At 40.6% G+C, this 27,396-nt stretch overlaps 1 protein-coding gene across 9 annotated transcripts in view; it reads left to right on the forward strand.

Annotated features, from left to right (window-relative positions):
• MBNL2 (muscleblind like splicing regulator 2) overlaps nucleotides 1–27,100 on the forward strand; it is a 143,403-nt gene extending 116,303 nt beyond the window's left edge. For 7 of the 9 annotated variants that reach the window (XM_024195746.3, XM_024195750.3, XM_024195751.3 and 4 more), the window contains one exon: nucleotides 24,220–24,315. In XM_024195746.3, coding sequence (XP_024051514.1) covers nucleotides 24,220–24,234 — 15 coding nt within the window. In that variant the 3' untranslated portion in view covers nucleotides 24,235–24,315. Of the gene's footprint in view, nucleotides 1–24,219 lie in introns of all 9 variants that reach the window. The other 2 variants (XM_024195749.3, XM_024195753.3) reach the window with 1 other exon arrangement.
• The last annotated feature ends 296 nt before the right edge of the window (nucleotides 27,101–27,396 follow it).

Here is a 27,396-nt window from a genome sequence, read left to right on the forward strand (position 1 = left end):
CCACAGGAAATTTTTAGTTTTTGTTCTGACTTGGGAGGGAAACTTTTTTGAAATGTCAGAATTTTCCATGGAATGGAAATTTCAAGTTTTGACCAACTCTAGTCAGGAGCCTTCAATTGGAACATAACCACTAAGTTTATTTCCACATAGAGACTGCTGCTTGCTTAGTGTCCTATAGCTTCCACCACAGTGGTCCTTTTTCTCTTTGACGTTAGAGATAGCAAGAGTAAAGAAATCATGTACAGTTCCAAGATTTCATCATTTTCCCTCTGTTTTTACTTGAGAACATTGCATTACATATGTTTCTATATTGGTGTAATTTATCTCAACTAATATTCCAGCTGCTCTGTAGTGAAGTATGAACCCATGGAATGTCTGTCCAGTTCTTGATGATTAAAAAAAAAACCTAGGTGAAATCCTGCACTGTCATACAGGTGTAATTTGTAAAGGGGGGGCAAAAATTGCTGAGAACGTAAAAACTGGACTGTAATATGATGGCCGTGTGACGGGTTGGATCACAGAAACCTCCTGGGAGCTCCCACCTGATGTGCCCCAACCACTTCTACCCCTGCCAGCTCAGGACCCCAGCACCCTGTCTTGCTGAGCCAGACACGCCCGTCTGCTCCAACAAAGACCCAGGGTCTGAATTACTTGCCCCAAAGCTGCAGGCTTCACTGAAAGCAGCTCACAGAAGTGTTCCTGCCTTTAACACTCAGATGCCCAACTCCCAATGGGGTCAAACCCAATAAATCCCGTTTTACCCTGTATAAAGCTTATACACGGTAAACTCATAAATTGTTCGCCCTCTATAACACTCATAGAGAGATATGCACAGCTGTTTGCTCCCCCAGGTATTAATACATACTCTGGGTCAATTAATAAGTAAAAAGTGATTTTATTAAATACAGAAAGTAGGATTTAAGTGGTTCCAAGTAGTAACAGACAGAACAAAGTAAGTCACCAAGCAAAATAAAATAAAATGCGCAAATCTATGTCTAATCAAACTGAATACAGATAATCTCACCCTCAGAGATGCTTCAGTAAGTTTTTTCCTCAGACTGGACACCTTCCAGGCCTGGGCACAATTCTTTCCCCTGGTACAGCTCTTGTTGCAGCTCAGGTGGAGTTAGGGGATTCTTCATGATGGCGCCACCCCTTTATATATCTTTTGCATAAGGCAGGAATCCTTTGTCCCTCTGTGGGTTTCCACCCCCTCCTTCTCAATGGAAAGACACCAGGTTAAAGATGGATTCCAGTTCAGGTGACATGATCACATGTCACTGCAAGACTTCATTGCCCACTTGCCAGCACACACATATACAGGAAGACTCAGAGGTAAAACACACCCATCTGCAGACAATGGTCCTGGTTAACGGGAGTCATCATGATTCCAAACCACCATTAATGGCCCACACTTTGTATAATTACAATAGGCCCTCAGAGTTATATTTCATATTTCTAGTTTCAGATACAAGAGTGGTACATTTATACAAATAGGATGATCACACTCAGTTGATTATAAGCTTTGTAATGATACCACAAGAGATCTTTTGCATGAAGCATATTCCAGTTACATTATATTCATTCATTAGCATATTTTTATAAAATTATATAGACTGCAACGTCACAGGCCAAACCTTGTGATATTCTAAACAAAAAGAGCTCTCAACCATCTTGTAGCTGTTTCCATTGCTTCATGCTGACTCAACAGACATTTTAGGCTTCAGAGCAACACACAGAGTGACAATCCAGAAATCTTATTATATCGATTATAGAACTAAAAATGCTTTTAGACAATAGCCTTACTCATATCAATTCACTACAATATAATACAGTATGTCTTTATTTTGTGTAGCATCTTTCATACAAAACTGTATTCTAAAATGCTTCACAGAACAAATAGACAATATAAAATATACATTACAGAAAAAGCTGTGTAAAGACATTATATTGTTGGTCATAATTTCTCTCCCTTTGTTTATGGCCTTAAGAGGTATATACAACAGAGAAAAGATCCATTTTCAGATTACATTTAAAAAGAGATGAAGGATCAACATGTTGTCTAACAAGGCCAAGGCTTGTGAATTATCCAACACCATTTGACCTAAATTAAGAATCAGTTTCTGAGTCAAATTGGAAATTATGCAGCTGTATTAATTCTGAAATCATTCAGGAACCTTCATTTTATTGAAATAATTGTAAAATTAAAATAATAGTGAAAATAAAAATAGTCACATTACATTCAAGTTCAAAAAACAAATTAAAGTAGTTGCCCCAGAATTTAGGTGGAAGTAATTTTGTAAACAATTTATTAAGCCACATGCTTAATCAGGAAATTTTGGAGTTGAGAAGTTTGGGAAGGCAGCTGCCTCCCTCTCCTTCATGGTTTGTAACACAGGAGATTGGGAACAAGCAATTACAGAACTGTCTTGGAAAAGGGGAGGTGCAAGACAAGGTTTTCAGTAAACCTAAATTCTGTTAGACTGAAGAATCACATGGCAGCTCCCTTGCTCAGCCCACATGAGTGAATCTATTGTGTGTAGCTCAGGAGAAGCACATGGCAGCTACTGTCCTCTGTAAACCTCCCCTGCTCCCCAAGAAAATGCTTAAGCTCATTCTGTGCACTACCTCTGAGAGAAGGTTTGGCAAGGCAGGTAGCTCTCACCCTTGTTGCTGTGCTGAATTATGAGAGAGCTCTTGATGCTTTCCGCTCTGTCTCTTAAGGAAACCCATTAAACTCCCATATATGTCGAAAATGTTGGGCAGATGAACTGAAAAGCTGGAAGATAGGAGGAAAATGGCCCTTTTTGTGGATTAAAGTAACATCTTGGGGTGAAAGATTATTTTTATGTGGCCTTTAGTGTGGGTACATAACCACGGGGTCCTGCATAAGACTAACATTATTAAATTTGATAGCTATCTTATGGAGATAGTCTTGTCGATGCTAAAAATTCATATCCACGTCCTAAAATGACTGCATTTTTAAAAACTTAGTTTTATTAACCTTTTCCTTATTAGCATCATTTATTGTATTTTTCTCATGCCTTTCTTGAGTGGAGGCGCATGTCTCTCTCCCTTCTGACTGGGATATTTCCAGGCGGTACAGTTCCCTGACTATACTGTGACCTCCCCAGCAAAAGACTTCCTAAGCCGGCTTGCTTCACTTCTTTTCTCAGAGATGTTAAATAGTATAATTGCCACAATTAAGTTATCACACAGCCCTTTATAAGCAAGCACATTTATTCTTAAGGTGAAAACATTGCAGAGACAACATATTAAAAACTAATAAAAGAACCTATCTGCATGCTCGCCAGCTCATTACAGCTTTTACTCAGAACTAGCTCCCAAGTCTTATGGGGCCTCAGTGGCAAAAGACCTTCCAACCCATCCCTAAGGATTGCGTTCCCCCTTAGACCAGAGGTTCTGTCCATTTGTTAGATCAGAAAGAAAGCTCTGAGTTTTAACTCAGGCTGTTTATCCAATTGTTGGTCCCTCAAGAATCCAGTTTGGACCAGTATGTGTGAGCCTCTCTCCAGTATGTGTGGTGGTAGCTCTCTGAAGGTGTTACAACCTGAGAGAATTTGCCTAATTATGCCCCCATGTTCTTAGTTCTTGGAGGGCTGTGGTCTCCCTGCCCCATGGAAATACATGCAGTCGCTCAATAGTACTTAAACATTTGCATATTTAATACAACGAGCTTCTAAAATTCTTAATTCAATAAGGTTTGTCCAGGATCTTATATCTGCCAGGCTCCATAGCCTTAGTGCCTCTGCATCCTGCCCTAAACCCTCCATCTAGGGAGCTGAGCTGGGCTGGGCAGCACACAGCGAGTGTGCATTCTGTGTGGTCTACTGAAACCCTGTTCCCAAAGACTACGCAGCAGAGTAGAATTGGTTCTGCTGCATTCGGTCTTCTGAGACTGCAGAGATATGGGGACAGGATTTGTCCTTTAAGGCATTTTTAAAAGGTCACAATGAAACCATGTCACCATGCACGTAGTAGATCTTATTAAAGAAAATATCCTGTTTCAGAAGCTTAATAATAAATAATATGTGGAGATATACCTATCTCATAGAACTGGAAGGCATCTTGAAAGGTCATTGAGTCGAGTCCAGCCCCCTGCCTTCACTAGCAAGAGCCAGTACTGATTTTTGCCCCAGATCCCTAAGTGGCCCCCTCAAGGATTGAACTCACAATCCTGGGTTTAGCAGGCCAATGCTCAAACCACTGCGCTATCCCTTGATGCAGAGCCAGCCTACAAAACTGAAGAATAAGGCTCTTTGGCTTGGGGCAAGGCGCTGATGTAGGATGTTTCCTTGATGAAGGCAGCATTGATGCTACAAAGCTCATGATGAACAGAATCTACTCAGGGCTACATTATAAAACTAGGAGAGATTTAGGAAGCCTTCACAACCCTTCTGGCTTCATGAAACTGCCTCTTTGTTTCTCTACTATTTGGGAAATGCATTGTTTGGGAAAAGCTTCCCTCAAGCTTTGTTCTGTTCAAGGGTAAAAATTCAGTCAATTGGGTATTCTTGGAGAAGGGAAAAATTACTTGCCTGCAATTCACCAACTCTGGACAGATGATTTGACTGGTTTCCTGCTCTCCCACCTTCCTCTCAGACCTGGGAAATGAATGTTGCTTTATAACTTTCTTTTTGGTCACCCTACCACATATTTGTTAGGGGCAAAAGTTATGTTTGGTGGTTTAGGACGCTTTTGTGTCTTGCTCCTCAAGTCAGAGGAAAAGGAATGTATATGGTGAGTATGCAGATAACAGCAAGTAGACTGTCACTGAGACACATGTATCTTGTCTTAAAGGCTCAAAAATTACAGGGTCATGGCCTATTTCATGATAGACACGCAAGACCCAGGAGCATGAACATAATCAAATGAAATCTTCAGAGAAGTTGATTTACACGTAAGGAAGTTTCACTTTCAAAAATAAAAATAAAACTTTGCAAACACAAGGGGGCAAAGTCAAAAGAAAAACTCACATTGACTTCAGACCCTCACACACACATTTTCTAGACATGTTGACACTATCCAGTATACGGGAAAACATTATTTTTTATTAATTAACAGAAACTGTATAAGTAGCTCTATTTCTCAGTGCAGATTTGGTTAAACAAAAAGACATGATCACATCACAGAAATTAAGGGACTTGATATTTGAAATATAATGCTAAATGCACTTAAAATGTCTTCACTTTATCTATTTTTACTAACATTATTTTGTGGAACCCTTTCTGCTCAACTGTCACCCCATGAAAGTCATTACAGATGACAGTTAATTTTAGCAATCTTATTGTGTACAAATATTTAGAATGGGTATTTACAATTTATAAAATATTATCAATTTGGAAGGGATGTGTGAGAAGTCATCAAAGACTGAAAATTGACTTTTTCTCCCATAAACTAGCTAGATGGCAGTATCTTCACACAGGCTGAGAAATATGCAAAGAAAAGCATGCATTTTATTTCCTTTTTATATCAGAAATCTAGGCATCCTTCCCTCTCTTTACACTCTATTTTTTAACTTTGGAATGTTTTTCTGCATTTAACTGTTTCATAAAATATAACATTGTAGTGGATACAGTATACATATATTTGAGGAGGCAGTTTTCTTATATTTCCTGCTTTTGTATAATTTTCCAAACAAATGTATCTTTAAGATGAAATTTCTCAAGTTTGTGTCATGCCAAAAGTGATATTTTTGGCAAGTATGGTAAAATTCCATTGGGTGTGTTTTTAATTACTGGAACATGGGCAAAGTTTTCTGAGATCAAGTGATTTCATAAGTTTGGGGGGAAAAGAGTTTAGATATAACAGTTGCCAGTTCTTGAAATTCACCCACAGTTCATATCAGGTATGTGTTTTTCCTTTAAAATTTTAGCCAAGTAATGCAGTACAGATATCCAGAGATATTGTTTGGAATTTAAAAGAATTTCAGTTGTCTGTTTCAAGAATTCACCCTTGAAATAAACTTAGATAACTTATTTATATGTACATGAAACATTCTCCCAGCAATAATGCACTTATCATTTTTGGCACTGATCTTGCAGAGGTCCCCCTTTGCAGATTCAGTTGGAGGTTTTATTTCAGATAAACCCAGGTTTATATATTAATTTGAATATAAAGCCGTTCACAATTCATAGCTTCACTTTTTTCTTGTTTAAGTCAAAGAAAAGGCATGACAATTTAAATGAATAAAAGTCAGGACATTCATGGATAAATTTCCCTCAGAGACCATGATTGGTCCATTTTAATATGTGCAGTAAGTTTGTAAAACTAACCATAAGTACAGTAATATAAAATACTACTCCAGTATGTGCAAGGTGACTGAATTGTGTGGGAAGTGCACAAAGGCATCAAGAAAATCCAAATTATATTTGTGGTCTGACGCATAACATTGCACTAGAGAGCTTTCGCAGTGGAGGGAAGCTTAATTTGAAGCCTGGGTTTGGGTTTTTTTTTATCTTGGAGACAACTAGCGTTTGTTCTTCCTGTGGAGTGTAGAGAAATGTTACCTGTGTCCTTTTGTGATGATGCAGCACTCTCTATTAGTGGTGTGAAATTGGGAGTACCCTTCTCATTCTGAATGTTTTCAGCACACATGAAATACAAGAAGGAAACAAAATAGAAAGCAGGACTTACATAAAAAGAATGGGTGAGCTCAGGAATGTTGTTGAAGTAGCACTCATGTAGAGAAATATAGACTCTGCCATGATGAATAATCTCACACTTGCCCTTCACATCTTTGGTCCCTCAGCACATCTAGGTAAACCTATCACAGCAGTTTAGAAAATGAAAGCAGAGAAAAGAAAATGCCCTAAAAAATAGCAGATGGAAAATGTAGTCTACAATAGTAGATCAAACCTGCTGAAAGTTAATATTGAGCTGGACATAAAAATAGTCATCACATGGGTGCTTCTAAACTGGCTACAATAATGGCTTTCCCCTTTCTATGTAGTCTGTTTATTACCAGTCTCATTAACAGAAATTAGAATGTTCTTGTGTGTAGTATGATAAACTTTACAGCAGTGGTTTCAAACTTTTTGAGCTGAGCCCTCCTCCCCCTTTGAGGTCCCAACCAAGACAAAAATAGACACATGCAAAAGGTACACTCGATAGCCTACTCATAAGCCTAACAGAGACCTTTAACACAACTTTAATTAAATTATCTATACTGTAAGTTTCAAATACACAGATACTTTAATGTGAAGGATGTGCCTGATTCTCTGCGGACAGTTATGTGGAGAGATTTTTTAAACTGACTCTCTGAGGTTGTCCTCTACTCCCAATCTCAAATGGTACTTTGTCTTTAGCACAGCCAGCAAAGAGAATCCGATCTCACACAAATAAGATGAACCAAACAGTAAAAGAGCTTTGATCAGACACTTTGACAAAGCTGAATATTCTGAGCCAACTTTCAACCAAAAATCCCCCAAAGACTGTTTTTTAAATTGAATGTCCAATATCCTATCACTCTGAAGTTCAATCAGATTCTCCTGAATGTCATCTGAGAGCTGGGACAAGGTCACTGCCTCAGCTACAAAGAGTTCAATAATCCAGTCATTCAGGGGTTACTTTTCCTTCAGTAAAATATTTATCCAAACTGACTCTGAGAGTAGTCAAGTGATTCTTGGTTGGCTTCACAACACTCAATAGTTCAGATTATGTTTCGTCGATAGCGTCAGTTAGCGGGAGTGGAATGCTTAAACCAGTTTCGATTTTTGGTTTCCATAGAGCTAGCTTTCTCTTGAATGTCAGTATCTTGTGGTGCAGGTCAAAAATAGTACTTTCCGCTCCTTGCAATGAGACATTTAGAGAATTCAGTTTGTCAAAAATATCAGCAAGGTAAGCCAAAAGCACAAGCCAGCAGGGATCACACAGTCTCTGTGTTGCTGAAATTCAAATCCACTAGAAAAAGTAGAACTTAGTTTCTCAGTTCAAAAATGCATTGCAGCACTTTCCCCCTGGATAGTCACCTGACTTCCATGTAAAACAAAAAAGGATTGTGCTCCGCTCCGATTTCTGTAAAAAGGATTACAAAGAGACGTGCCTCAGTGGGCTGGATCTTGATAAAGTTCATGATTTTGATAGCAGAACTCAGAACATCAGTAAGTTCCTGATCCATTTTCAAGTTGCAAGGGCTTCGCGGTGTATCATACGAGGCCACGATATATGTGGAGCAATTTCAAATACTTTGGCTTTCAAGCCTGCCCTACTGCCACTCATAGAAGGGGCTCCATCCGTGTCAATGCCAACTCAGGCTTCCCACTTCAACTCGTGAGAAGTTAAGAAGTCGTTTAAAATGTTAAACAGTTCAAATCCAGTTGCATGCATCTTAACTGGCTTGCAGAACAGAAAATCTTCCAATATTGATGTTTTGTGACATACCGAATGTAAGCAATTAAATGAGCTTTTTTTGATATATCTGTAACTGGATTGTAATCGAGAGATCAGCTGCGCATTGATATTTTCTGACATGTCAGAGGTTCGGCAGCTCACCGTGTTGTCTGACAGCAGGATCATTTTTAACTTTTCTGCCTTACTGTCACCAAGCATTGTCCTGCAAATGTCAATTGCAGCTGGGAGAATCAGTTTTTCCCCAGTTGCATAAGGCTTTTTATTCTTGGCAATGTGGTTGATATGATGACTGTATCAGCCGTTTCAGCTTCTGCCTTTCGTTTCAGAACACTATCTTTTGGCAATAAGTACTGATTCATTTTTCACCACATAATATGAAAAAATATCAAACTCACCAGTGGAATAAGCACTGCACAACAGCTTGTTGTAAGGATAGGATACGATACACTAAACCAGAAGGTGGGAAAGGTAGTTGTTACTATGGAAAGGTAGTTGTTGCTATAGAAATGATTGTGACTGCCGCAATTTTGTCAGCCGGACAGCTGACTGTGGGAGCCCCAGCCGACAGCTGCCTGGGGCTGACAGCGGGATCCCCAGCTGTCAGCCCTGGGCAGCCCCACAGTTTGAAAACCTCTGCGTTAAAGGAACTGCATTATTCACTGTTCATAAGAAGAGTGAACAAGGTTGGCTAGTCCTAGAATGTAGCTACTTTTGTTTATTTGAAGTGAATAAATACTCGTTAATATAATAAGCATGAGCATAATGATGAGATGACAGCATTAGCTGTCTCAGATTCTCTCTTTAGTGGCTTCATAGAAATATTAAATAGGAAGAATGACATGACTGAGTCTTGTGGGATCCCTCTGGGACCGCTGTAAAGAAGTGAATCCAGAGAAGAGCAACTTCCATCCATTCCATAAGATCTCTACTGTGAGTCGTCAACAACCTGTGACTAATGGAATCAAAGGATGCTAGTAATAGCATGGGCATGGAGACCTGACCCTTTTCCATTGCTACAAGTATATCTGCCTCTGATATTAAATGATTTCAGATACTCAAGTCTTCTATCCAAATGATAAAAGGGGGAGAGAATGGAATCCATGTTTAGCTAAAAACTGGTCTATCACCTCAATATGTTTCCAAAAATTTCGAATATACTAAAGACATTTATTATATTCCATCAAAAAAGCAACATTGTGGTTGCAGGCTTTTATGATTGCATACTTCTCGAATTATACTGCATATGACATCAAACATTTTTTCATCAACCTTATATACATGTATACAGTCTGGGAAAAATCCTATTGCCTGGGACTAATTGGCTCATAGACTTGAGGGCTAGAAGGGGCCATTGTGATCATTTAGTCTGACCTCCTGCACACTGCAAGTCACAGAACCTCACATGCCCCTTCCTGTAATAGACACACGACCTCTTGCTGAGTTACTGAAATCCTCAAATCATGATCTAAAGACTTCAAGTTACAGAGACTCTGCCATTTACTCTAGTTTAAACCAGCAAGTGGCCCATGCCCCATGCTTCAGAGGCAGGTGAAAAATCCCAGGGTCTCGGCCAATCTGACCTGTGGGGAAATTCCTCCCCAACCCCAAATATGGCGATCAATTCAACCCTGAGTATGTCAGCAAGACCCACCAGACAGACATCTGAGAAAGTATTCTCTGTAGTAACTGAGAGCCCTCCCCATCTAGTCCCCCATATCCATCCACTGAAGATTTTTGCTACTAGCAATTGCAGATTGCCTACATTGCATTGTAGGCAATCTCATCATACCATCCCCTCCATAAACTAATCAAACTAATTCTTGAAAGAAGTTGGCTTTTTTGCCCCCCTGTTCCCCCTGGAAGGCTATTCCAGAACTTCACTCCTCCGATGGTTAATTCCAAGCCTGAACTTGTTGGTGGCCAGTTTATAACCATTTATTATTGTGTCAGCATTGGCGCTTTACTTAAATAACTCCTCTTCCTCCATGGTATTTACCCCTCTGATGTCTTTAGAGAGAGCAGTGAAATCTCCTCTCAATCTTTGCTTGGTTAGGCTAAACAAGCCACGCTCCTGGAGTTTCCTCTCATAAGGTAGGTATTCCATTCCTCCGATCATCCTAGTAGCCCTTCTCTTTACCTGCATTTCCTTTATCTAAAAAATGAGTTATCTTCTCAAAGAAAGAGATCAGGTTGGTCTGGCCTGATCTACCTTTTGTAAAACCATGTTGTGTTTTATCCCAACTACCATTTACCTCTATGTTCTTAACTTCTCTTTCAAATTTTTTTCCAAGACCTTGCATTCAATAGAGGTCAGACTAACAGGCCTCTAGTTTCCCGGATCACATTTTTCCCCTTTCCTAAAAATAGGTATTATATTAGCAGTTCTCCAGTCATAGGGTACGACCCCTGAGTTTACAGATTCATTGAGAGTATCATGTTTCCTGCCCGCTTAGCAAGGACAATGGGACAGACATTAGGCACAGCAGCACTGAGCTGCCAAGCGAAGGGGTTGGTGGTCAGAGAGGCAGAGTGGAATTGGAGCAAAGAGAACTGAGCTGACTCAGAGACAGGGAGAGGAGAAGGGACTGAGCAGAGCAGTAGACATGAGATGCCAGTCAGAGGGCAGGAGGATGGGCCTGATTGATGTCAGCCAAACAAGTAATGCCTTGGGAAAACAGTGTAAAGCCAGGAGGAAATGCACTGCTAAGCATGCCTCAGGCTGAGTTTCATTTTGAATGTGTGTGTCTGTTAATGCTCTAATTAATCAGATGTGTGTGGTGACTGGGGAGGAAAGAGACTGGACATGAGCTTTTCATCTATAGTGAGGTTCAAAGGCAAGCTAATGTTCCAGCCAGTCCAGAGTAAAATGTGTAATAATTGTCAGAACCTTGCAAACATAGAAGCACCTGCTGAAAGACAGTCTGAGCTAATTTTAAGAGAGGAAAATAAAGCTTGCAACCTTTAGGCTGCAGTCAGGTAGTTCAAAGGCAGTTATTTTTGTCTGAAAAGCAACAGCTATTTTAGTTTCCAAATAAGCCAGAGTAGGCTTTGTAGTAAACTAACAAAATCATCCAAAGCCCAAGATTTGGTGGTGATGGGGGACTTCAACTATCCGGATATATGTTGGGCAAATAACACAGCGAGGCACAGACTATCCAACAAATTCTTGGACTGCATTGCAGACAACTTTTTATTTCAGAAGGTTGAAAAAGCTACTAGGGGTGAAGCTGTTCTAGACTTGATTTTAACAAATAGGGAGGAACTCGTTGAGAATTTGAAAGTAGAAGGCAGCTTGGGTGAAAGTGATCATGAAATCATAGAGTTTGCAATTCTAAGGAAGGGTAGAAGGGAGAACAGCAAAATAGAGACAATGGATTTCAGGATGGCAGATTTTGGTAAGCTCAGAGAGCTGATAGGTAAGGTCCCATGGGAATCAAGACTGAGGGGAAAAACAACTGAGGAGAGTTGGCAGTTTTTCAAAGGGACACTATTAAGGGCCCAAAAGCAAGCTATTCCGCTGGTTAGGAAAGATAGAAAATGTGGCAAAAGACCACCTTGGCTTAACCACGAGATCTTGCATGATCTAAAAAATAAAAAGGAGTCATATAAAAAATGGAAACTAGGACAGATTACAAAGGATGAATATAGGCAAACAACACAGGAATGCAGGGGCAAGATTAGAAAGGCAAAGGCACAAAATGAGCTCAAACTAGCTACAGGAATAAAGGGAAACAAGAAAACTTTTTATCAATACATTAGAAGCAAGAGGAAGACCAAAGACAGGGTAGGCCCACTGCTCAGTGAAGAGGGAGAAACAGTAACAGGAAACTTGGAAATGGCAGAGATGCTTAATGACTTCTTTGTTTCGATCTTCACCGAGAAGTCTGAAGGAATGCCTAACATAGTGAATGCTAATGGGAAGGGGGTAGGTTTAGCAGATTAAAATAAAAAAAGAACAAGTTAAAAATTCACTTAGAAAAGTTAGATGCCTGCAAGTCACCAGGGCCTGATGAAATGCATCCTAGAATACTCCAGGAGCTAATAGAGGAGGTATCTGAGCCTCTAGCTATTATCTTTGGAAAATCATGGGAGACGGGAGAGATTCCAGAAGACTGGAAAAGGGCAAATATAGTGCCCATCTATAAAAAGGGAAATAAAAACAACCCAGGAAACTACAGACCAGTTAGTTTAACTTCTGTGCCAGGGAAGATAATGGAGCAAGTAATTAAGAAAATCATCGGCAAACACTTGGAAGGTGGTAAGGTGATAGGGAACAGCCAGCATGGATTTGTAAAGAACAAATCATGTCAAACCAATCTGATAGCTTTCTTTGATAGGATAACGAGCCTTGTGGATAAGGGTGAAGCTGTGGATGTGGTATACCTGGACTTTAGTAAGGCATTTGATACGGTCTCGCATGATATTCTTATCGATAAACTAGGCAAATACAATTTAGATGGGGCTACTATAAGGTGGGTGCATAACTGGCTGGATAACCGTACTCAGAGAGTTGTTATTAATGGTTCACAATCCTGCTGGAAAGGCATAACGAGTGGGGTACCGCAGGGGTCTGTTTTGGGACCGGCTCTGTTCAATATCTTCATCAACGACTTAGATATTGGCATAGAAAGTACGCTTATTAAGTTTGCGGATGATACCAAACTGGGAGGGATTGCAACTGCTTTGGAGGACAGGGTCATAATTCAAAATGATCTGGACAAATTGGAGAAATGGTCTGAGTTAAACAGGATGAAGTTTAACAAAGACAAATGCAAAGTGCTCCACTTAGGAAGAAAAAAAATCAGTTTCACACATACAGAATGGGAAGAGACTGTCTAGGAAGGAGTACGGCAGAAAGGGATCTAGGGGTTATAGTGGACCACAAGCTAAATATGAGTCAACAGTGTGATGCTGTTGCAAAAAAAGCAAACATGATTCTGGGATGTATTAACAGGTGTGTTGTGAGCAAGACACGAGAAGTCATTCTTCCGCTCTACTCTGCTCTGGTTAGGCCTCAGCTGGAGTATTGTGTCCAGTTCTGGGCACCGCATTTCAAAAAAGATGTGGAGAAATTCGAAAGGGTCCAGAGAAGAGCAACAAGAATGATTAAAGGTCTTGAGAACATGACCTATGAAGGAAGGCTGAAAGAATTGGGTTTGTTTAGTTTGGAAAAGAGAAGACTGAGAGGGGACATGATAGCAGTTTTTAGGTATTTAAAAGGGTGTCATAAGGAGGAGGGAGAAAACTTGTTCACCTTAGCCTCTAAGGATAGAACAAGAAGCAATGGGTTTAAACTGCAGCAAGGGAGGTCTAGGTTGGACATTAGGAAAAAGTTCCTAACTGTCAGGGTGGTTAAACACTGGAATAGATTGCCTAGGGAGGTTGTGGAATCTCCATCTCTGGAGATATTTAAGAGTAGGTTAGATAAGTGTCTATCAGGGATGGTCTAGACAGTATTTGGCCCTGCCATGCGGGCAGGGGACTGGACTCGATGACCTCTCGAGGTCCCTTCCAGTCCTAGAATCTATGAATCTATAAAATAAACTACAGTTTAATTTTATTTGCTGCAACTGCTAAACAACAGTTTTACTGGATTTTAGGAGTGAGATTACCTTTCTTTAATACTTTACAGTTACAGTTTTTTTGTAATTGCAAATTTACTGACTGCTGCCAAGGGTAGACTGCTTAATATGCTAATCAGTTCAAGATTTACACACTGAATAAACACTATTTATATTAATTTATACAACTCTAGCACCTAGGAACCTCAGACAAAGACCAGGGCCCAATTTGTCTATGCACTATACAGACAAATAACAAGACAGTTGCTAACATAGAGAGCTCACAGTTTTTATGTCTGAGGCAATGCAGCAGACAGCAAAACAGGCAAACCAGATGGGTGTGGTAACAATAAAATGAGCAGCAAACAGAAGTCATACCTCACTGCTTGCCTAATCAGGCACACAGGAGTGATGTGTAGCAATCAAGGCAAGAGTAAGTTTTAAGGAGAAATTTAAAAGGAGTATGAATTTTGATGAGCTGGTTTCCCCAAGCATGGGGGGGAGGGAGATACTGTAGAAAGTGCAGAGATGATTGAGAGAGAAATGGACAAATGCGTGATCAAGTCTGGTATCATTGGCAAAGCAAAAGTGGGAATTGGTAGCTCAGTAAGACAGATCTTACAGACTGCTTGGAACAAAATGTAAATACCAGGAGGTTGTGTTTGATATGATGTAGGAAGGGGAGCCAAAGGACGGATGCAAAGAGGGGTCAGAACAATGACCCAGGAAGATTATCCTCATAGCAGGTTTTGCCTGGATTTCAGATGAAGTGTATAATTGGTGTCAAGGCCAGAAAGGAGATTACAGTAGTGAAGGCATGAGATACTGAGAGCCAGATCTAGAGCGTTGGCAATCTAGACAGACAGAAGAAGCAGATTCTTTAAAATGTTATGTTGGTAGGCGTGGCAAGACTTGGATACGGCACGACTGTCTGAATGTAGAGATAGGGCAGAGTTCAAGATTATGCCCAGATTATATATTTGAGTGACTAGGATAATGATGGTGTTTACCTATGGTAACAGATAAATTGGGATTGGGGAGGAAGGTTTCAAGGGGCAGATCAAAACCTGAGTTTTGGCCACATTGATCTGGAGTTGCTGGCTAGACATCCAAAAGGGGTATCAGAAAGACAAAACAAGATGTGGGGCTGTTTAAAAATTAGATAATCACAGATTTTATTTCGATTTTATTGAAAAAAACAATGTCTGGAACACATCTACTCACGCTTTTGGACTTCGGGGGTAAAAATAATAATAATAATAATACAACCAAAAAAAATCATCGTGAACCAGGAGAGGGGTAAGTGTAAAGGACATAGCATATGGGATAGGAATATGAGAAACTTTGATGTAGATGCATTTTCCAAAACTCATTGAAAGCTATAAATCCCCATGGTTTGTGTGTCAAAAAAAATGAAATGTTCCATGTAATTTTCAGAAAATGTGATAAGATTTCTGATAAGGGCAGTCCTCTTGTAAGTGTCTGTAAGACCTTTAGAATGTTTTACCTACATGTACGTGACTGCTCTTCTGCTCATGTGAAATGCATAAATTGTCATTTTGTCTACAAAAAGCTCCTTTCCCTAGATAGCTCTGCAATGTGCAATGGGGGAGAGCCAAATGTTTACCACCTTGTTAACACCACTTACACAGTCAGGAAACATGAGTTCAGTTTTAGAAATATGGCCTTAATCTTGGCTCAAATTATATTCACATCTGTGGAATGAAAGACTTTGTAGACGTAATCTCAGTCTCTTTAGGGGAGTGTCTCAAATACATACAAAAAGCAAGTTTTCTATGGCACTTGCTGATGGATCCACTAATTGAGCAAGAGTCAGTGTATATCAGATTTGTGCAGCATGGGAAATCTTGTACTCTCTTTGCTGTGTACCAGGTTTGGATATTCAGACAGCTGATGTCACACAGTTGTTAAGGATCAAGGCAGCAGACCTCAAATCAAAACTGGTTGGCCAGAATTTGTACGGTACAGCAATGAATATCGGCTGTTTAAATGATGTTCATTTCAAGTTCAGAGAAGATGCTCTTTATGTTGTTGTGAACTGTCTCAACGAAAGCCATGAACTTGCTATTCTGGATCTCAAGAAAAGTTATCTGAGGTTTTAAAAGTTGGAATTTATTTTGAAAGACACTTTCAAATTTTCTATTTCATCTCAAAATTCACCAGCAAGGTCAAACTCTTACTAATTCTTTTGAGACAACCATGAGCTAATTTGGAGTTCTACCATGTATGCTGGTTGCTAGTCTGCAAGGGAACTGAAGACAGTGATTAAAAAAAATTCCCACCTGGCTGTCACTCCTTTGAAACACGTTGCAGAAACTGACTCAGGATCAGTCATAGCCCAAGTTATGTTAATTCTTAAAAAGATAAACATGTATTGCATGATTGACTTCACCATCATTATGAAACCTTGGAGAATCCCTTATTCCTGAGGCTTTGTAAAAACTAGAAAGTGCTGTGCTGGAACTCATAGCAATGAAAGCTAATTTTGGCCTTTATGTTCCAAAAATTATTCTTAAGGATAGAAGATCTGAAGGGGTAAATATTTCTGGATATTTAGAGGCAAATCTGTAGAGATGTCCAGCTTGCTTGAAACAGTCATTGATTGCTTGGGTAATAACAACCATCATTCACGTGATTTCAGTGCTTTGAATCTACACAGTGGCCTACTGATACAAACAATTTGGTTCTTTGTTTCAAATCTGTTAGACCACTTTACACAGGTATTGAAAGAGGAGGAAAAAGGAGAGTGTCCTGACAGTGGTTGCCTCTAAAATCATATGTAAATACCATTAAATCCACCACAATCATACATAAATATTTAACAAGGCTTTTAACCACTAGGCCATCAGTCTGTCAGAATATATTGCTCTTGTTAGAAATGCTATTTTCATTGACTTGTATCACTGCAGTGGCAGAATGTGCATTTTCTGCAATTAATTTAGAATAAGCCCACTCACACGTAGACAGGAAAGCACATTCCTGGGCTTGCTGTAGATATGAATGAATTGGCCATGTGTAGATACTTTCTCCTATCAGGCTATTACTGTATCTATTATCTTGAAAAGGGACCGGGAACAAAACACATTAGTGAACATAGTCACAGTGAATACTTAATTGCAATATTAGGCAAAAGTGGGAGAGTAGATAAGTACTATTCTATGTGATTAGACCTAGGTTCCAAAATAGATGGACATATCTCATTGTATTATTTAGGAGTTAGAATTTACACTTGAACTTGAAATAAATTATTATTAGGGCTGTCAAGCGATTAAACAAATTAATGGTGTTTAATTGCGCTATTAAACAATAATAGAATACCATTTATTTAAATGTTTTCTACATTTTCAAATATATTGATTTCAATTACAACACAGAATACAAAGTGTAGTGCTCACTTTATATTTATTTTTATTACAAATATTTGCACTGTAAAAAATTAAAGAAATAGTATTTTTCAATTCACCTAATAGAAGTACTGTAGTGCAATCTCTTTATCATGAAAGTTGAACTTACAAATATAGAATTGTGTACAAAAAAAAACTACATTCAAAAATAAAACAGTGTAAAACTTTAGAGCCTACAAGTCACTCAGTCCTACTTCTTTTTCAGCCAATTGCTAAGACAAGTTTATTTACATTTGCAGGAGATAATGCTGCCCGCTTCTTGTTTATATTGTCACCTGAAATTAAAAAAGGCATCTGCATGGTATTGTTGTAGCCGGCATTGCAAGATATTTACGTGCCAGAGGTGCTAAATATTCATATGTCCCTTCACGCTTCAACCACCATTCCAGAGGACATGAGTCTATGCTGATGACACATTATTTTTTAACAAGTGTCATCAGCATGGATGCATGTCCTCTGGAATGGTGGCCAAAGCATGCAGGGGCATATGAATATTTAGTATATCTGGCATGTAAATACCTTGCAATGCTGGCTACAAAAGTGCCATGCAAACACCTTTTCTCACTTTCAGGTGACGTAAATAAGAAGTGAGCAGTAGTATCTCCCATAAATGTAAACAAACTTGTTTGTCTTAGTGATTAGCTGAACAAGAAGTAGGACTGAGTGGACTTGTAGGCTTTAAAGTTTTACATTGTTTTGTTTTTGAGTTCAATTATGTAACAAAAGAAAATCTACATTTGTAAATTTCACTTTCACGATAAAAAGATTGCACTACAGTACTTGTATGAGGTGAACTGAAAAATACTATTTCTTCTTCGAGTGCTTACTCATGTAGATTCCATTCTAAGTGTGTGCACGCCCATATGCACAGTCGTCTGAGTTTTTTGCCTCAGCAGTATCCGTAGGGTCGGCTGGAGTGCCCCCTGGAGTGCCGCGCTCTTGCATTGGTGTATTAGATGCTGCTGACCCTATGTCCTCTCAGTTCCTTCTTACCGCCTGTGACGGTTGGCTGGAGGCCTTGTCTTGCATCACAAGAGCGTTAGCAGTTCTTACAGTCCATTGTTCTGTCTCCTTTGTTGTTAGTTGATAGGCACTTAGTTAGAACTTTAAGTTAAGTATTAGAGTAGTAGTTTAGGAGTTAGAGTCCCGGCAGGAACTTTGCCTCGGCTAGGACTTTAAGCCATGTTTATCGTGCAGCCCCACAGAAAGAATAAGTGCAGAATCTGCAAAAACTTTCATCCTCAAACTCAGAAGGAGTGGGATATCCGCTTGAGAGCCCTCCTCGTGGAGGCTGTGCTTCATCCTACCTCGGAGCCCTCTCGATCAGACCAGAAGTGGTCGAAGTCGAAGGGCCTGCTGGCACCGCAGAAAAAGGGAGCTTTGGACAAAGGACCTCTGTCAGGCCCTGTGCCCGCTCCAGAGCTGCTTGGGGGTACCTCTGCGGTCGTACCCCCAGTCCAGCCAGGGACCCGCCTCCGACTCCTGGGAGTGGCAGTGGGTCCAGGCTCCTAGTAGGGTTATCTGTGGCCAAAGGGGGCCTGGTGGCCAAAGAGCAAGTAGACTGACTGGCACCGCAGATGCCAACTCAGGTGATGGACCCGGCCGAAGCCCCGACATCTACAGGCAAGCTGGTTATGGGACCAACCCCTAAAGCAGCAGAGCATCCCCGATCCCCAGACCGCAGGCATCGGTCCGCATGACCACAGCCGCAGGCCCTGGCATCACAGCCTCAGGCCCCGGTTAGAAGACATAGATCCCTGACACCAAGGTCTCCACCTGCAAGGCACGGGACACCTGAGTCACGACGCTGATCCGCGTACCCATGGTACCGTCAGGCCTCCCGCCAGAGTTCACCATGGCGCAGATCACCATCGCCTAGGCGATCTCCCAGGCGTCGATCCCCCTGGTATGGGATCATTCCCAGTCGTGACACTGGTCTCTGGCTCCCCGGTACTGCTCTTCAGGCAGGCTTTGGTCCTCACCCTCTCCTTATTGGTCGCAGACGAAGGTCAGCCGATAGACTCGGGCATCTACGGCTCTGCCCTGGTCGCCGGAAGGGCAGTGGTCCGAACCAGAGGGAGAGTTCAGCCCTTCACCTATGAGAGCCGAATCACTGATGGCCCCCAAGACAGGCAGGGCACTGGCAGCGACAGTGTGGCAGCAGGGGCAGCGGCCCGCCCAGTGGCAGTACTGGAGCCCGTGAGGTGGACCTGTCATGCCAGTCCCATACTCCCACCATTCCTCTCAGGCCACATCGGACTAACTGCCTCTGGCACAGTTGGCACCTGAATCAGAGCATGGTGTAGAATCCGACGCAGGGGCAACACAACGGGCCCTGACGCCCAAGCAGCCATCCCCAGACGAGCAAGGGGAAGCCACCCCTCCCCCTGCTGTGTAGTCGTCTTTGTCGTCTCCGGACGAAGCAGTGGCGGGCCTCTCACAAACGAGTAGTCCCCCTAACGACTTCCAGGAGTACCAGGCCCTGCTCAAAAGGGTGGCTGCCAACCTGAACTTGGAGATTGAGGAGCTAGCGGAGGAGTCCGATGACCTCTTTAAATTCATACCCTCCTCCACCCCGGCCCGGGTCACGTTGCCCGTCCACTCATAGGTCCTTAAAATTGCCAAGTCTGTGTGGTAGACCCCCCCCCCTTCCATTCCGCCTACCTCCAAGAAGGCGGAAAATAAGTACTATGTCCCTTCAAAGGGATTTGAATACCTGTATACCCACGCTCCAGCGCGGGGTCCCTGGTCGTGTCCGTCGTCAACGAAAGGGACAGGCAGGAACAGGTGAGTGGCACACCGAAAAATAAATACGCCAAGAGGCTGGACTTGTTTGGTGGGAAAATTTATTCAACAGCCAGCCTGCAAGTTAGGGTTTCTAACCATCAGGCCCTGCTAGGCAGGTACAACTTCAACCTGTCAGACTCCATCAGCAAGTTCAAGGAGGACCTTCCACAGGACCGAGCCCAGGAATTCACCGCTTTGGAGGAAGAGGGCAAAGCGGTGGCAAGAGGCACCCTCCAGATGGCCTGGGACGCTACGGACTCGGCAGCCAGGGTGGTCGCCTCTGCGGTGGTCATGAAGTGCAGCTCCTGATTGCAGTCCTCAGGGCTGTCCCAGGAGAGGCAGACTACCCTTCAGGACCTCCCATTTGAAGGTGCAGGGCTCTTTTTGGATCTGACCGATGCATGGCTCCATGGCCTTAAAAACTCCCGCGCCACCCTCTGTTCCTTGGGCCTGCACACCCCTCAGCAGGCTAGAGAGCCGTTCCATCCTCTGCCTCTGTCGAGGGCCTGGGGTTCTCACAAGCAACTCCTCATTCAGGAGATTGATAACCTCCTATGCCCGGGGGCAGTAGAGGAGGTCCCTTCAGACTTGAAGGGGAAAGGGTTCTACTCCTGCTATTTCCTAATCCCAAAAGCAAAAGGGGGCCTCAGACCCATTTTGAACCTGCGCCGTCTCAACAAGTCTCTCAAGTAGTTAAAGTTTTGCATGATCTCTCTGGCCTCCATTATCCCCTCTCTGGATCTGAGAGACTGGTACACTGCCCTCGACTTGAAGGATGCATATTTCCGTTTTCCTGGGGCACAGGTGTTTCTTCCGTTTTGTGTTGGGCCACTGCCATTTTCAATTCATGGTGCTGCCCTATGGTCTCTCATCAGCCCCGAGAGTGTTTACAAAGTGCATAGCACCAGTGGCCGCTTACCTGAGGCACCAAGGTGTACAGATTTATCCATACCTTGATGACTGGCTAATAAAGGGCTGGTCCGGGGATCAGGTGCAGCAGCATCTTGATCTGGTTTGTTCCACCTGTCGCGATCTGGGGCTGTTGATAAACAAGAAAAAAATTGACCTTAATTCTAGTACAACGCATAGAGTTCATTGAAGCTGTCCTTGACTCTACTCTGGCCAGAGCCTTCCTCCCTGAGGCTCGGTTTCAAGCCATGGCAGACCTGATCTTGTGCACGCAAGGCCACCCTCTCGCCACCACTCATTGAAAGGACTAAGCCATTCCGCAAGTCAACGCAATTGTTTGCCACTGTGGCCAACAGGATGAAAGGTCGTCCAGTGTCTGCTCAAAGAATGTCGTCTTGGATCACTGCCTGCATTCGCTGCTGTTATGATCAGGCAAAGGTGCCACCTCCGGCAATCGTAACTGCCCACTCAACCAGGGCACAAGCCTCTTCGGCAGCTTTCCTAGTCCAAGTGCCTATTCAGGACATCTGTAGGGTGGCCACCTGGTTGTCCATCCACACGTTCACATCCCATTACGCACTTACCCAGCAGGCTCGGGTTGATGCTGCCTTTGGTAGAGCAGTACTGCAACCCGCTAGGCTGTGAACTCCAAGCCCACCTCCGAGGATACTGCTTGTGAGTCACCTAGAATGGAATCGACATGAGCAAGCACTCGAAGAAGAAAAATGGTTACCGACCTTTCATAACTGTTGTTCTTTGAGATGTGTTGCTCTTGTCGATTCCATTGCCCGCCCTCCTGCCCCTCCGTTGGAGTTGCCGGCAAAAAGGAACTGAAGAACTGGCATAGGGTCGGCAGGGCCTAATATACCCATGCATGCGCTCATCTCCTTCAAATACCTTCACCCTTTTCCCCATGCTGCCACTTGGGTGGGGAAAGACTCCCTGTCAAAATTCGTAAAGGCACCCCCTTATTCTCCTTCAGGATCCTCCTTAAAACCGTGATGTATACAGAAAACTGCCATTTGAGAATGGCGAAGCAGGTGGGAAATTGCGATTCATGCTACTAATTGGCTACAAATTGTTCAAACAGTTAATCCATGTTAAAACATCCACCATGGGCAGAGACTGTCAGTTACTCTGTGCAGTGTCTAGCACAATGGGGCCCCAACCCTGGCTTGTCTCTGGGCACTACCACAATTCAAACGTTTAATAATCATCAGATCTTTGTTCCTTCATCCTCCCCTATGCCCTCCCCAACTCATTTGTTTATTTCATCCACCCATTGTGTCTTGTCTTTTTTAGATTTTAAGTCCTTTGGGGTGGCGGATGTATGTTTGTGGCTGAAGCTTCTAGAGCCTACCAAAATATAAATGATAATAAAGATACAAAAGTTGGCATGCCAATAAGTTCAAAGCTCATAGGTGCAGGCAGATTCCAGCTGGTCATACAGAGCATTCCTTTCCTCTCAGAGTAGCACTGATTTTTATTTATTTTTTTTACAATCCAGGCTTGAAGTAGATCATTCAGTAACATTAGTAGGAGCTGCTATTCCAGCCTTCTAGAACAGACAGTTTGAACAGAATGACCAAACTAGGTACCTTGAAAAGCAACAATTCAGAATTTTGAGTATCTGATCCACCTCCAGACCATAACACTTCCAGAGCTCCTACCTGGAAAACGGTGCAACTTGCAGATACATGACAACACTGATGTCACTCCTGGAAATACAGTGTATTATTAACAGTCATCTTCTTTGAGAAATGGAACACCTTGGTGTTCATTGTCCCACACATGTGAGCTGAGGTTTCTGGGGTACCCACAGGACGATGGTTGTAATAGTTAAACCATCTTGATTGCATACTGTACCTACAGCAGCAAACTGGTAGAGACATAGACGTGCTCCAGCAGCTCTTGGAGCACTCCTCATCAGTAATCATGTATGTGGCTGGAATAAAGGGCTGTCCATGATGGGCTAGTGTGTTTCTTTTTGGTGATCTGTATGTCAGAGGTAGTATGTTGCTGGGGTTATTTTCAAAGCATCTTATTTTTTTAGATAAATACCACAGTAAACAATGACACAAGCCTTCAATTCGTAAATGGGCAGAGTACTATTTAATGCTGTGTTATATACGACCTACAAATATGGCTTGAAAATGTGTTGAGTGCCCAAATGAACAGGAAAAAGGGGCATTTCAGCACATGTCCTGTGCTTACCAGCCTTTCACTTTTAGCTCTGAAGTAGAGGTGTGGTGATAGTGAGATACTGCAGCATGTCCCCCAGGTGGTGATGTTACACCCGGTAGGAAAGGGCATTGTAGCTAGCCTAGCTAGCCTATTTGGGTGATGGAAGTCCGGTTTGTTTTCCAATACTGTACAGTAGGGGCGTTTGAAGTATATTATACAGGGTATAAAATAATACTGTTAACCTTTGCTGTATGGGAAATAAAATGATTGACCGGTAGAGAACAGGTTCCAGCACTCTTGGGCTCTAGTATACTGAAATGTCACACTAGCAGGATTTAGTCATTACATGGGAAAGGTGCTTCACTTCATTGACCTGCCAAAAAAAGTAAGAATTAGAAAAATGTTGCTATGTGTCTTATCTTGTTTGAGGCATCCAGCCCAACAACTTTCATGGCTCAATTCTGTTCCTGTGGAAGTCAATGGAAAGCGCCCCATTCCCATCATTGACTTTAATGGGAGAAGGATTTGAACCTTAAAATTGTAGCAAATAATTATTCCTGTCCTCTGAGGTCCTGAGTCCCTCCTGTGAGGTACAGAGTAGCCTCAACTCCCATAGATATAAAGGAGTATTTAGGGCACTCAGCACTTCTAAGGATTGGCCCAATAACTGCACTTTCGCTTGTCACTTTGACATTTTTCTTTCTTGCTTTTTTATTGGAAAAATAGGGGAAATATATCTGATATTTTCAAGTGTAATATCCCCTTTGTCTGATTGCATCCTCTTGAGGGTCTGTAATTGAGAGGGAAAGGACAAGTTTGTGAAATGCAGAAGCCTAAACCCAACATAGGTCGATGGTGAAAACCTTGTGTAATCTGTGTCTTAATTTTAAATAGACCAAAGCCTAAACTGTAGTGTAGCGGCCTTCTTTTAAAAGGATAAAATCATCAAAAAGTCCAATAATATTTTTATTTCTTTACAGATAATCCTGAAATAATCAGCAGGAATGGAATGGAATGTCAAGAGACCTCATTGAGAATGGCAAAACATTGTTATTGTACATACTATCCTGTCTCCTCCTCTCTAGAATTGCCACAACCTGCATGCTAAGTAAAGATTTTGTTCTTATGGACAGATCAGAAATTCTAAAAAGCTAGTGCTGCTGTATTATATATGAATATTACATATGGTATGCTTAATATATTCCAACCTAAAATAGTTAACTACCTGATACCAGCTGTGATGTTTCAAGACATAAAGGGTAACATTTTACTTTTAAAGATTTTATAAACACAGTTTACTTCATAGGAATATTTATTATCTCCATAACTATAGGTAATGCAAATGGCCCCATTAATTTAGTATCATAAGATTCACAATTTTATGAATCTTTCAAGTTTAGCAATAATTAATTTACATTGGCTAAAATATATCCCAGTTGCAGGTTTGATTTTTAACCCTAATTATTGTTATTGTAACCGAGCAGAAAAACCAGAAGTCCTATGTTTACTACCCTAGTCACCTGACTCCAATACAAAGAAAGGAAGTGAAACAAAACCCAGTACCCTGCTCATCACCCTGTAAATCTAAAATTTTAAATAGTAAATCCAACGTAAAGCACAAATTCTTTAGATACACATAAGCTGATATTTGACTTGTATAGAGAAGCTGCATTGAATCATGGGACAGCAGAAAAAAATTAAAACTTTGCACGGTATGAACTTCATACCCCCAAACAACAGAGTCTTGAAAATATTATTTTACGAGTATATTTATAACGTTTTTAAAAGAGACTTTGCAGAAGTGCCTAAATTTTGCCACATCAGACTTGAAGGAAGTGAGGCTGATGCCAACAATCTAATCCACAATAAGTGACTAATCTTTTAAACTCTCAGTCAGGTTACCTAAAAGAACCAAGTTGCTGTTGAGGTAACTTCTATCAAGAGCAACAACAACAAAAAGGCTGTAGGTGAGGAGATTTGTAAGATATCCTAATTTAACTAAAATTGAGTTCAGTCACTGAAAACCTGATAAGTGACTTTAATCTAGATTATTAACTAAACATTAAAAATGTAGGGAGAGTTTCAGTTTAATAAATCATTACAGTTCTTGCATTTTTTAAAATTGGATTAAAGGGTTGTAACCGGATTACAGCATGGAGGGGGGGGGGAAACTAGTTATTTTAACCTTTTTCTTTAAAAACATATTTTATGTCACAGAAATATGAAGATATCTTTAATACAACTATATACATATTATATATATACATACATACATATATATGGATGAAACAGATTTTAATGTTTACTTTTTTAAATACATTGTTGATTTACAAGGTAATTACATATGTACAATTAAAATTTCATTTAGGTTTGGTTTAAGATTTGTTTCCAGCACTACTGTACCAAATATTTCATATTTTACATTTTGTATGTTGCACACGTCACAAATACGTAGTTTTTAAATTATTGTTTAAAAATGAAAACAGCTGTTATAAGTGAATATTATGTATAATTGTTGGCAACATCAGTTTTCTATGTGGACATAGTTTGTGATTGCAGTATTTTAACCTTTTCAGATTGATTGTAAACTATTTTAAACTTTGGCAGCACTGCCTTTTCTGAAAGGCACTAGAGGCACTAACGGTATGATTAGTTGTCTAGGAAATTATTTTCTGTTCTAAATTTTGTTTGTCAAATGTCTAATTGCTATCTATTTATATTAAAGCTGTAGATCTGATCACCCGAAAGAGAGAAAAAAAATCACAATCTGATTGTAAAATTAACATAGTGGTTGTAATGTTGCATTTGTTTTATTATGTGGAAAAAAATGTATCTTAACTCCTGTTACTTTAGCAGTTAAGGTATCACCATTATGTACTATTGAAACACTAATATTTGTAGACTTTCTCAGTCATTATAACTAGGTAGTTGACATTGCAACTTGCCTATATCTGTCAAAGTTGTTTTTATTTGTTTTTAATAATAGTTCATTTAGACATTTTGGTAGCTTATTGTACAAGACTAAATGGTAAATTATCCAGATTGTTTAAATATTTTATGTAGAGGACTGTTTAAAACATTGTTTTGTGCAAACTTTTTATGTTTCATGATAATTATTCTATAGTTTTTTACAATTACTTCAGTACTACTATTTTTTGCCCATTCGTGACAAAGCTTCAGATACATCAGGTCTTGCATTCAGACAAACCTACAAAACAAAAGAGAAAATGTATTTTTAATACGAGATCCACTTTCCAACTTTATAACTTTGTGATATTCCTAAAAACTGTACAAGAACAGATCTGTGCTAACATAAGGAGGCAATTACACAGATGTGCAAATAGATGTTCAACAGATTCTGCATTTTATTTATTAACAAATAATTTTTAGAACAATTACAAATTTGGGAAGATCTAAAACTATTTTTCTGTATAAATATTATTTGCCAAAACTTTTTATATATTTTAAAAAGAAACTATAATGATGATGAGTAAACATTAAATGCTTTATTTAATTAAAATAAATAAACTCCCCAGAAAGAACCATGAGATGGGCCAACATTGAGATAGTAAATACTATAGCTGAGACGTGATTTCAAGTTACTTGAGATGTCTCAGTATTTATTTTCTATAAATGAAACAGCACTTCACCAAAATACCTTATCATTTGCCTCTTTCATACAAAATGTAATTGACTGCACTTATACTGAATATTTCAATAACAGTTAAAGAAATCCCTTCTTTCATGCCTTTCACTGTAACCATTAGCAATCTGTTAAATATCCATTATATTTTTGTTGTAACATTAAATTCATTCACCCAATGTGCAACCGCTCAAATAAAAAGAAGCATTTTAAAATGATTGCAGCAGCACAGCATTCTTTCATTGTTGTAACGTTGAGAAGAGTAACTAGTACAACAAGTAAAGAGAGCCAAAAATCAAAAGAAGATGAGCATGGTATTTTTTAAAACCATTTTTTGATTGTGGCAAGTAACAGAAATGAAATATCCTAAAATGAAATGATCTGGCTCAGGATGAGCAAACATGACTTGCAGGGGGATGGAATTCTCCTTTTTTCCTCCTTCCCCCAGTCAGCCGGAGCTATTACAGCAGCATCCACAACTGCTGTGCACATCATCTCTAGGAGGGAATTTGCA

The sequence above is a fragment of the Terrapene carolina genome, unplaced genomic scaffold, assembly GCF_002925995.2.
Source record: "Terrapene carolina triunguis isolate 2854851 unplaced genomic scaffold, T_m_triunguis-2.0 Scaffold21, whole genome shotgun sequence".
In the NCBI taxonomy this organism is placed as follows: Eukaryota; Metazoa; Chordata; order Testudines; family Emydidae; genus Terrapene; species Terrapene triunguis.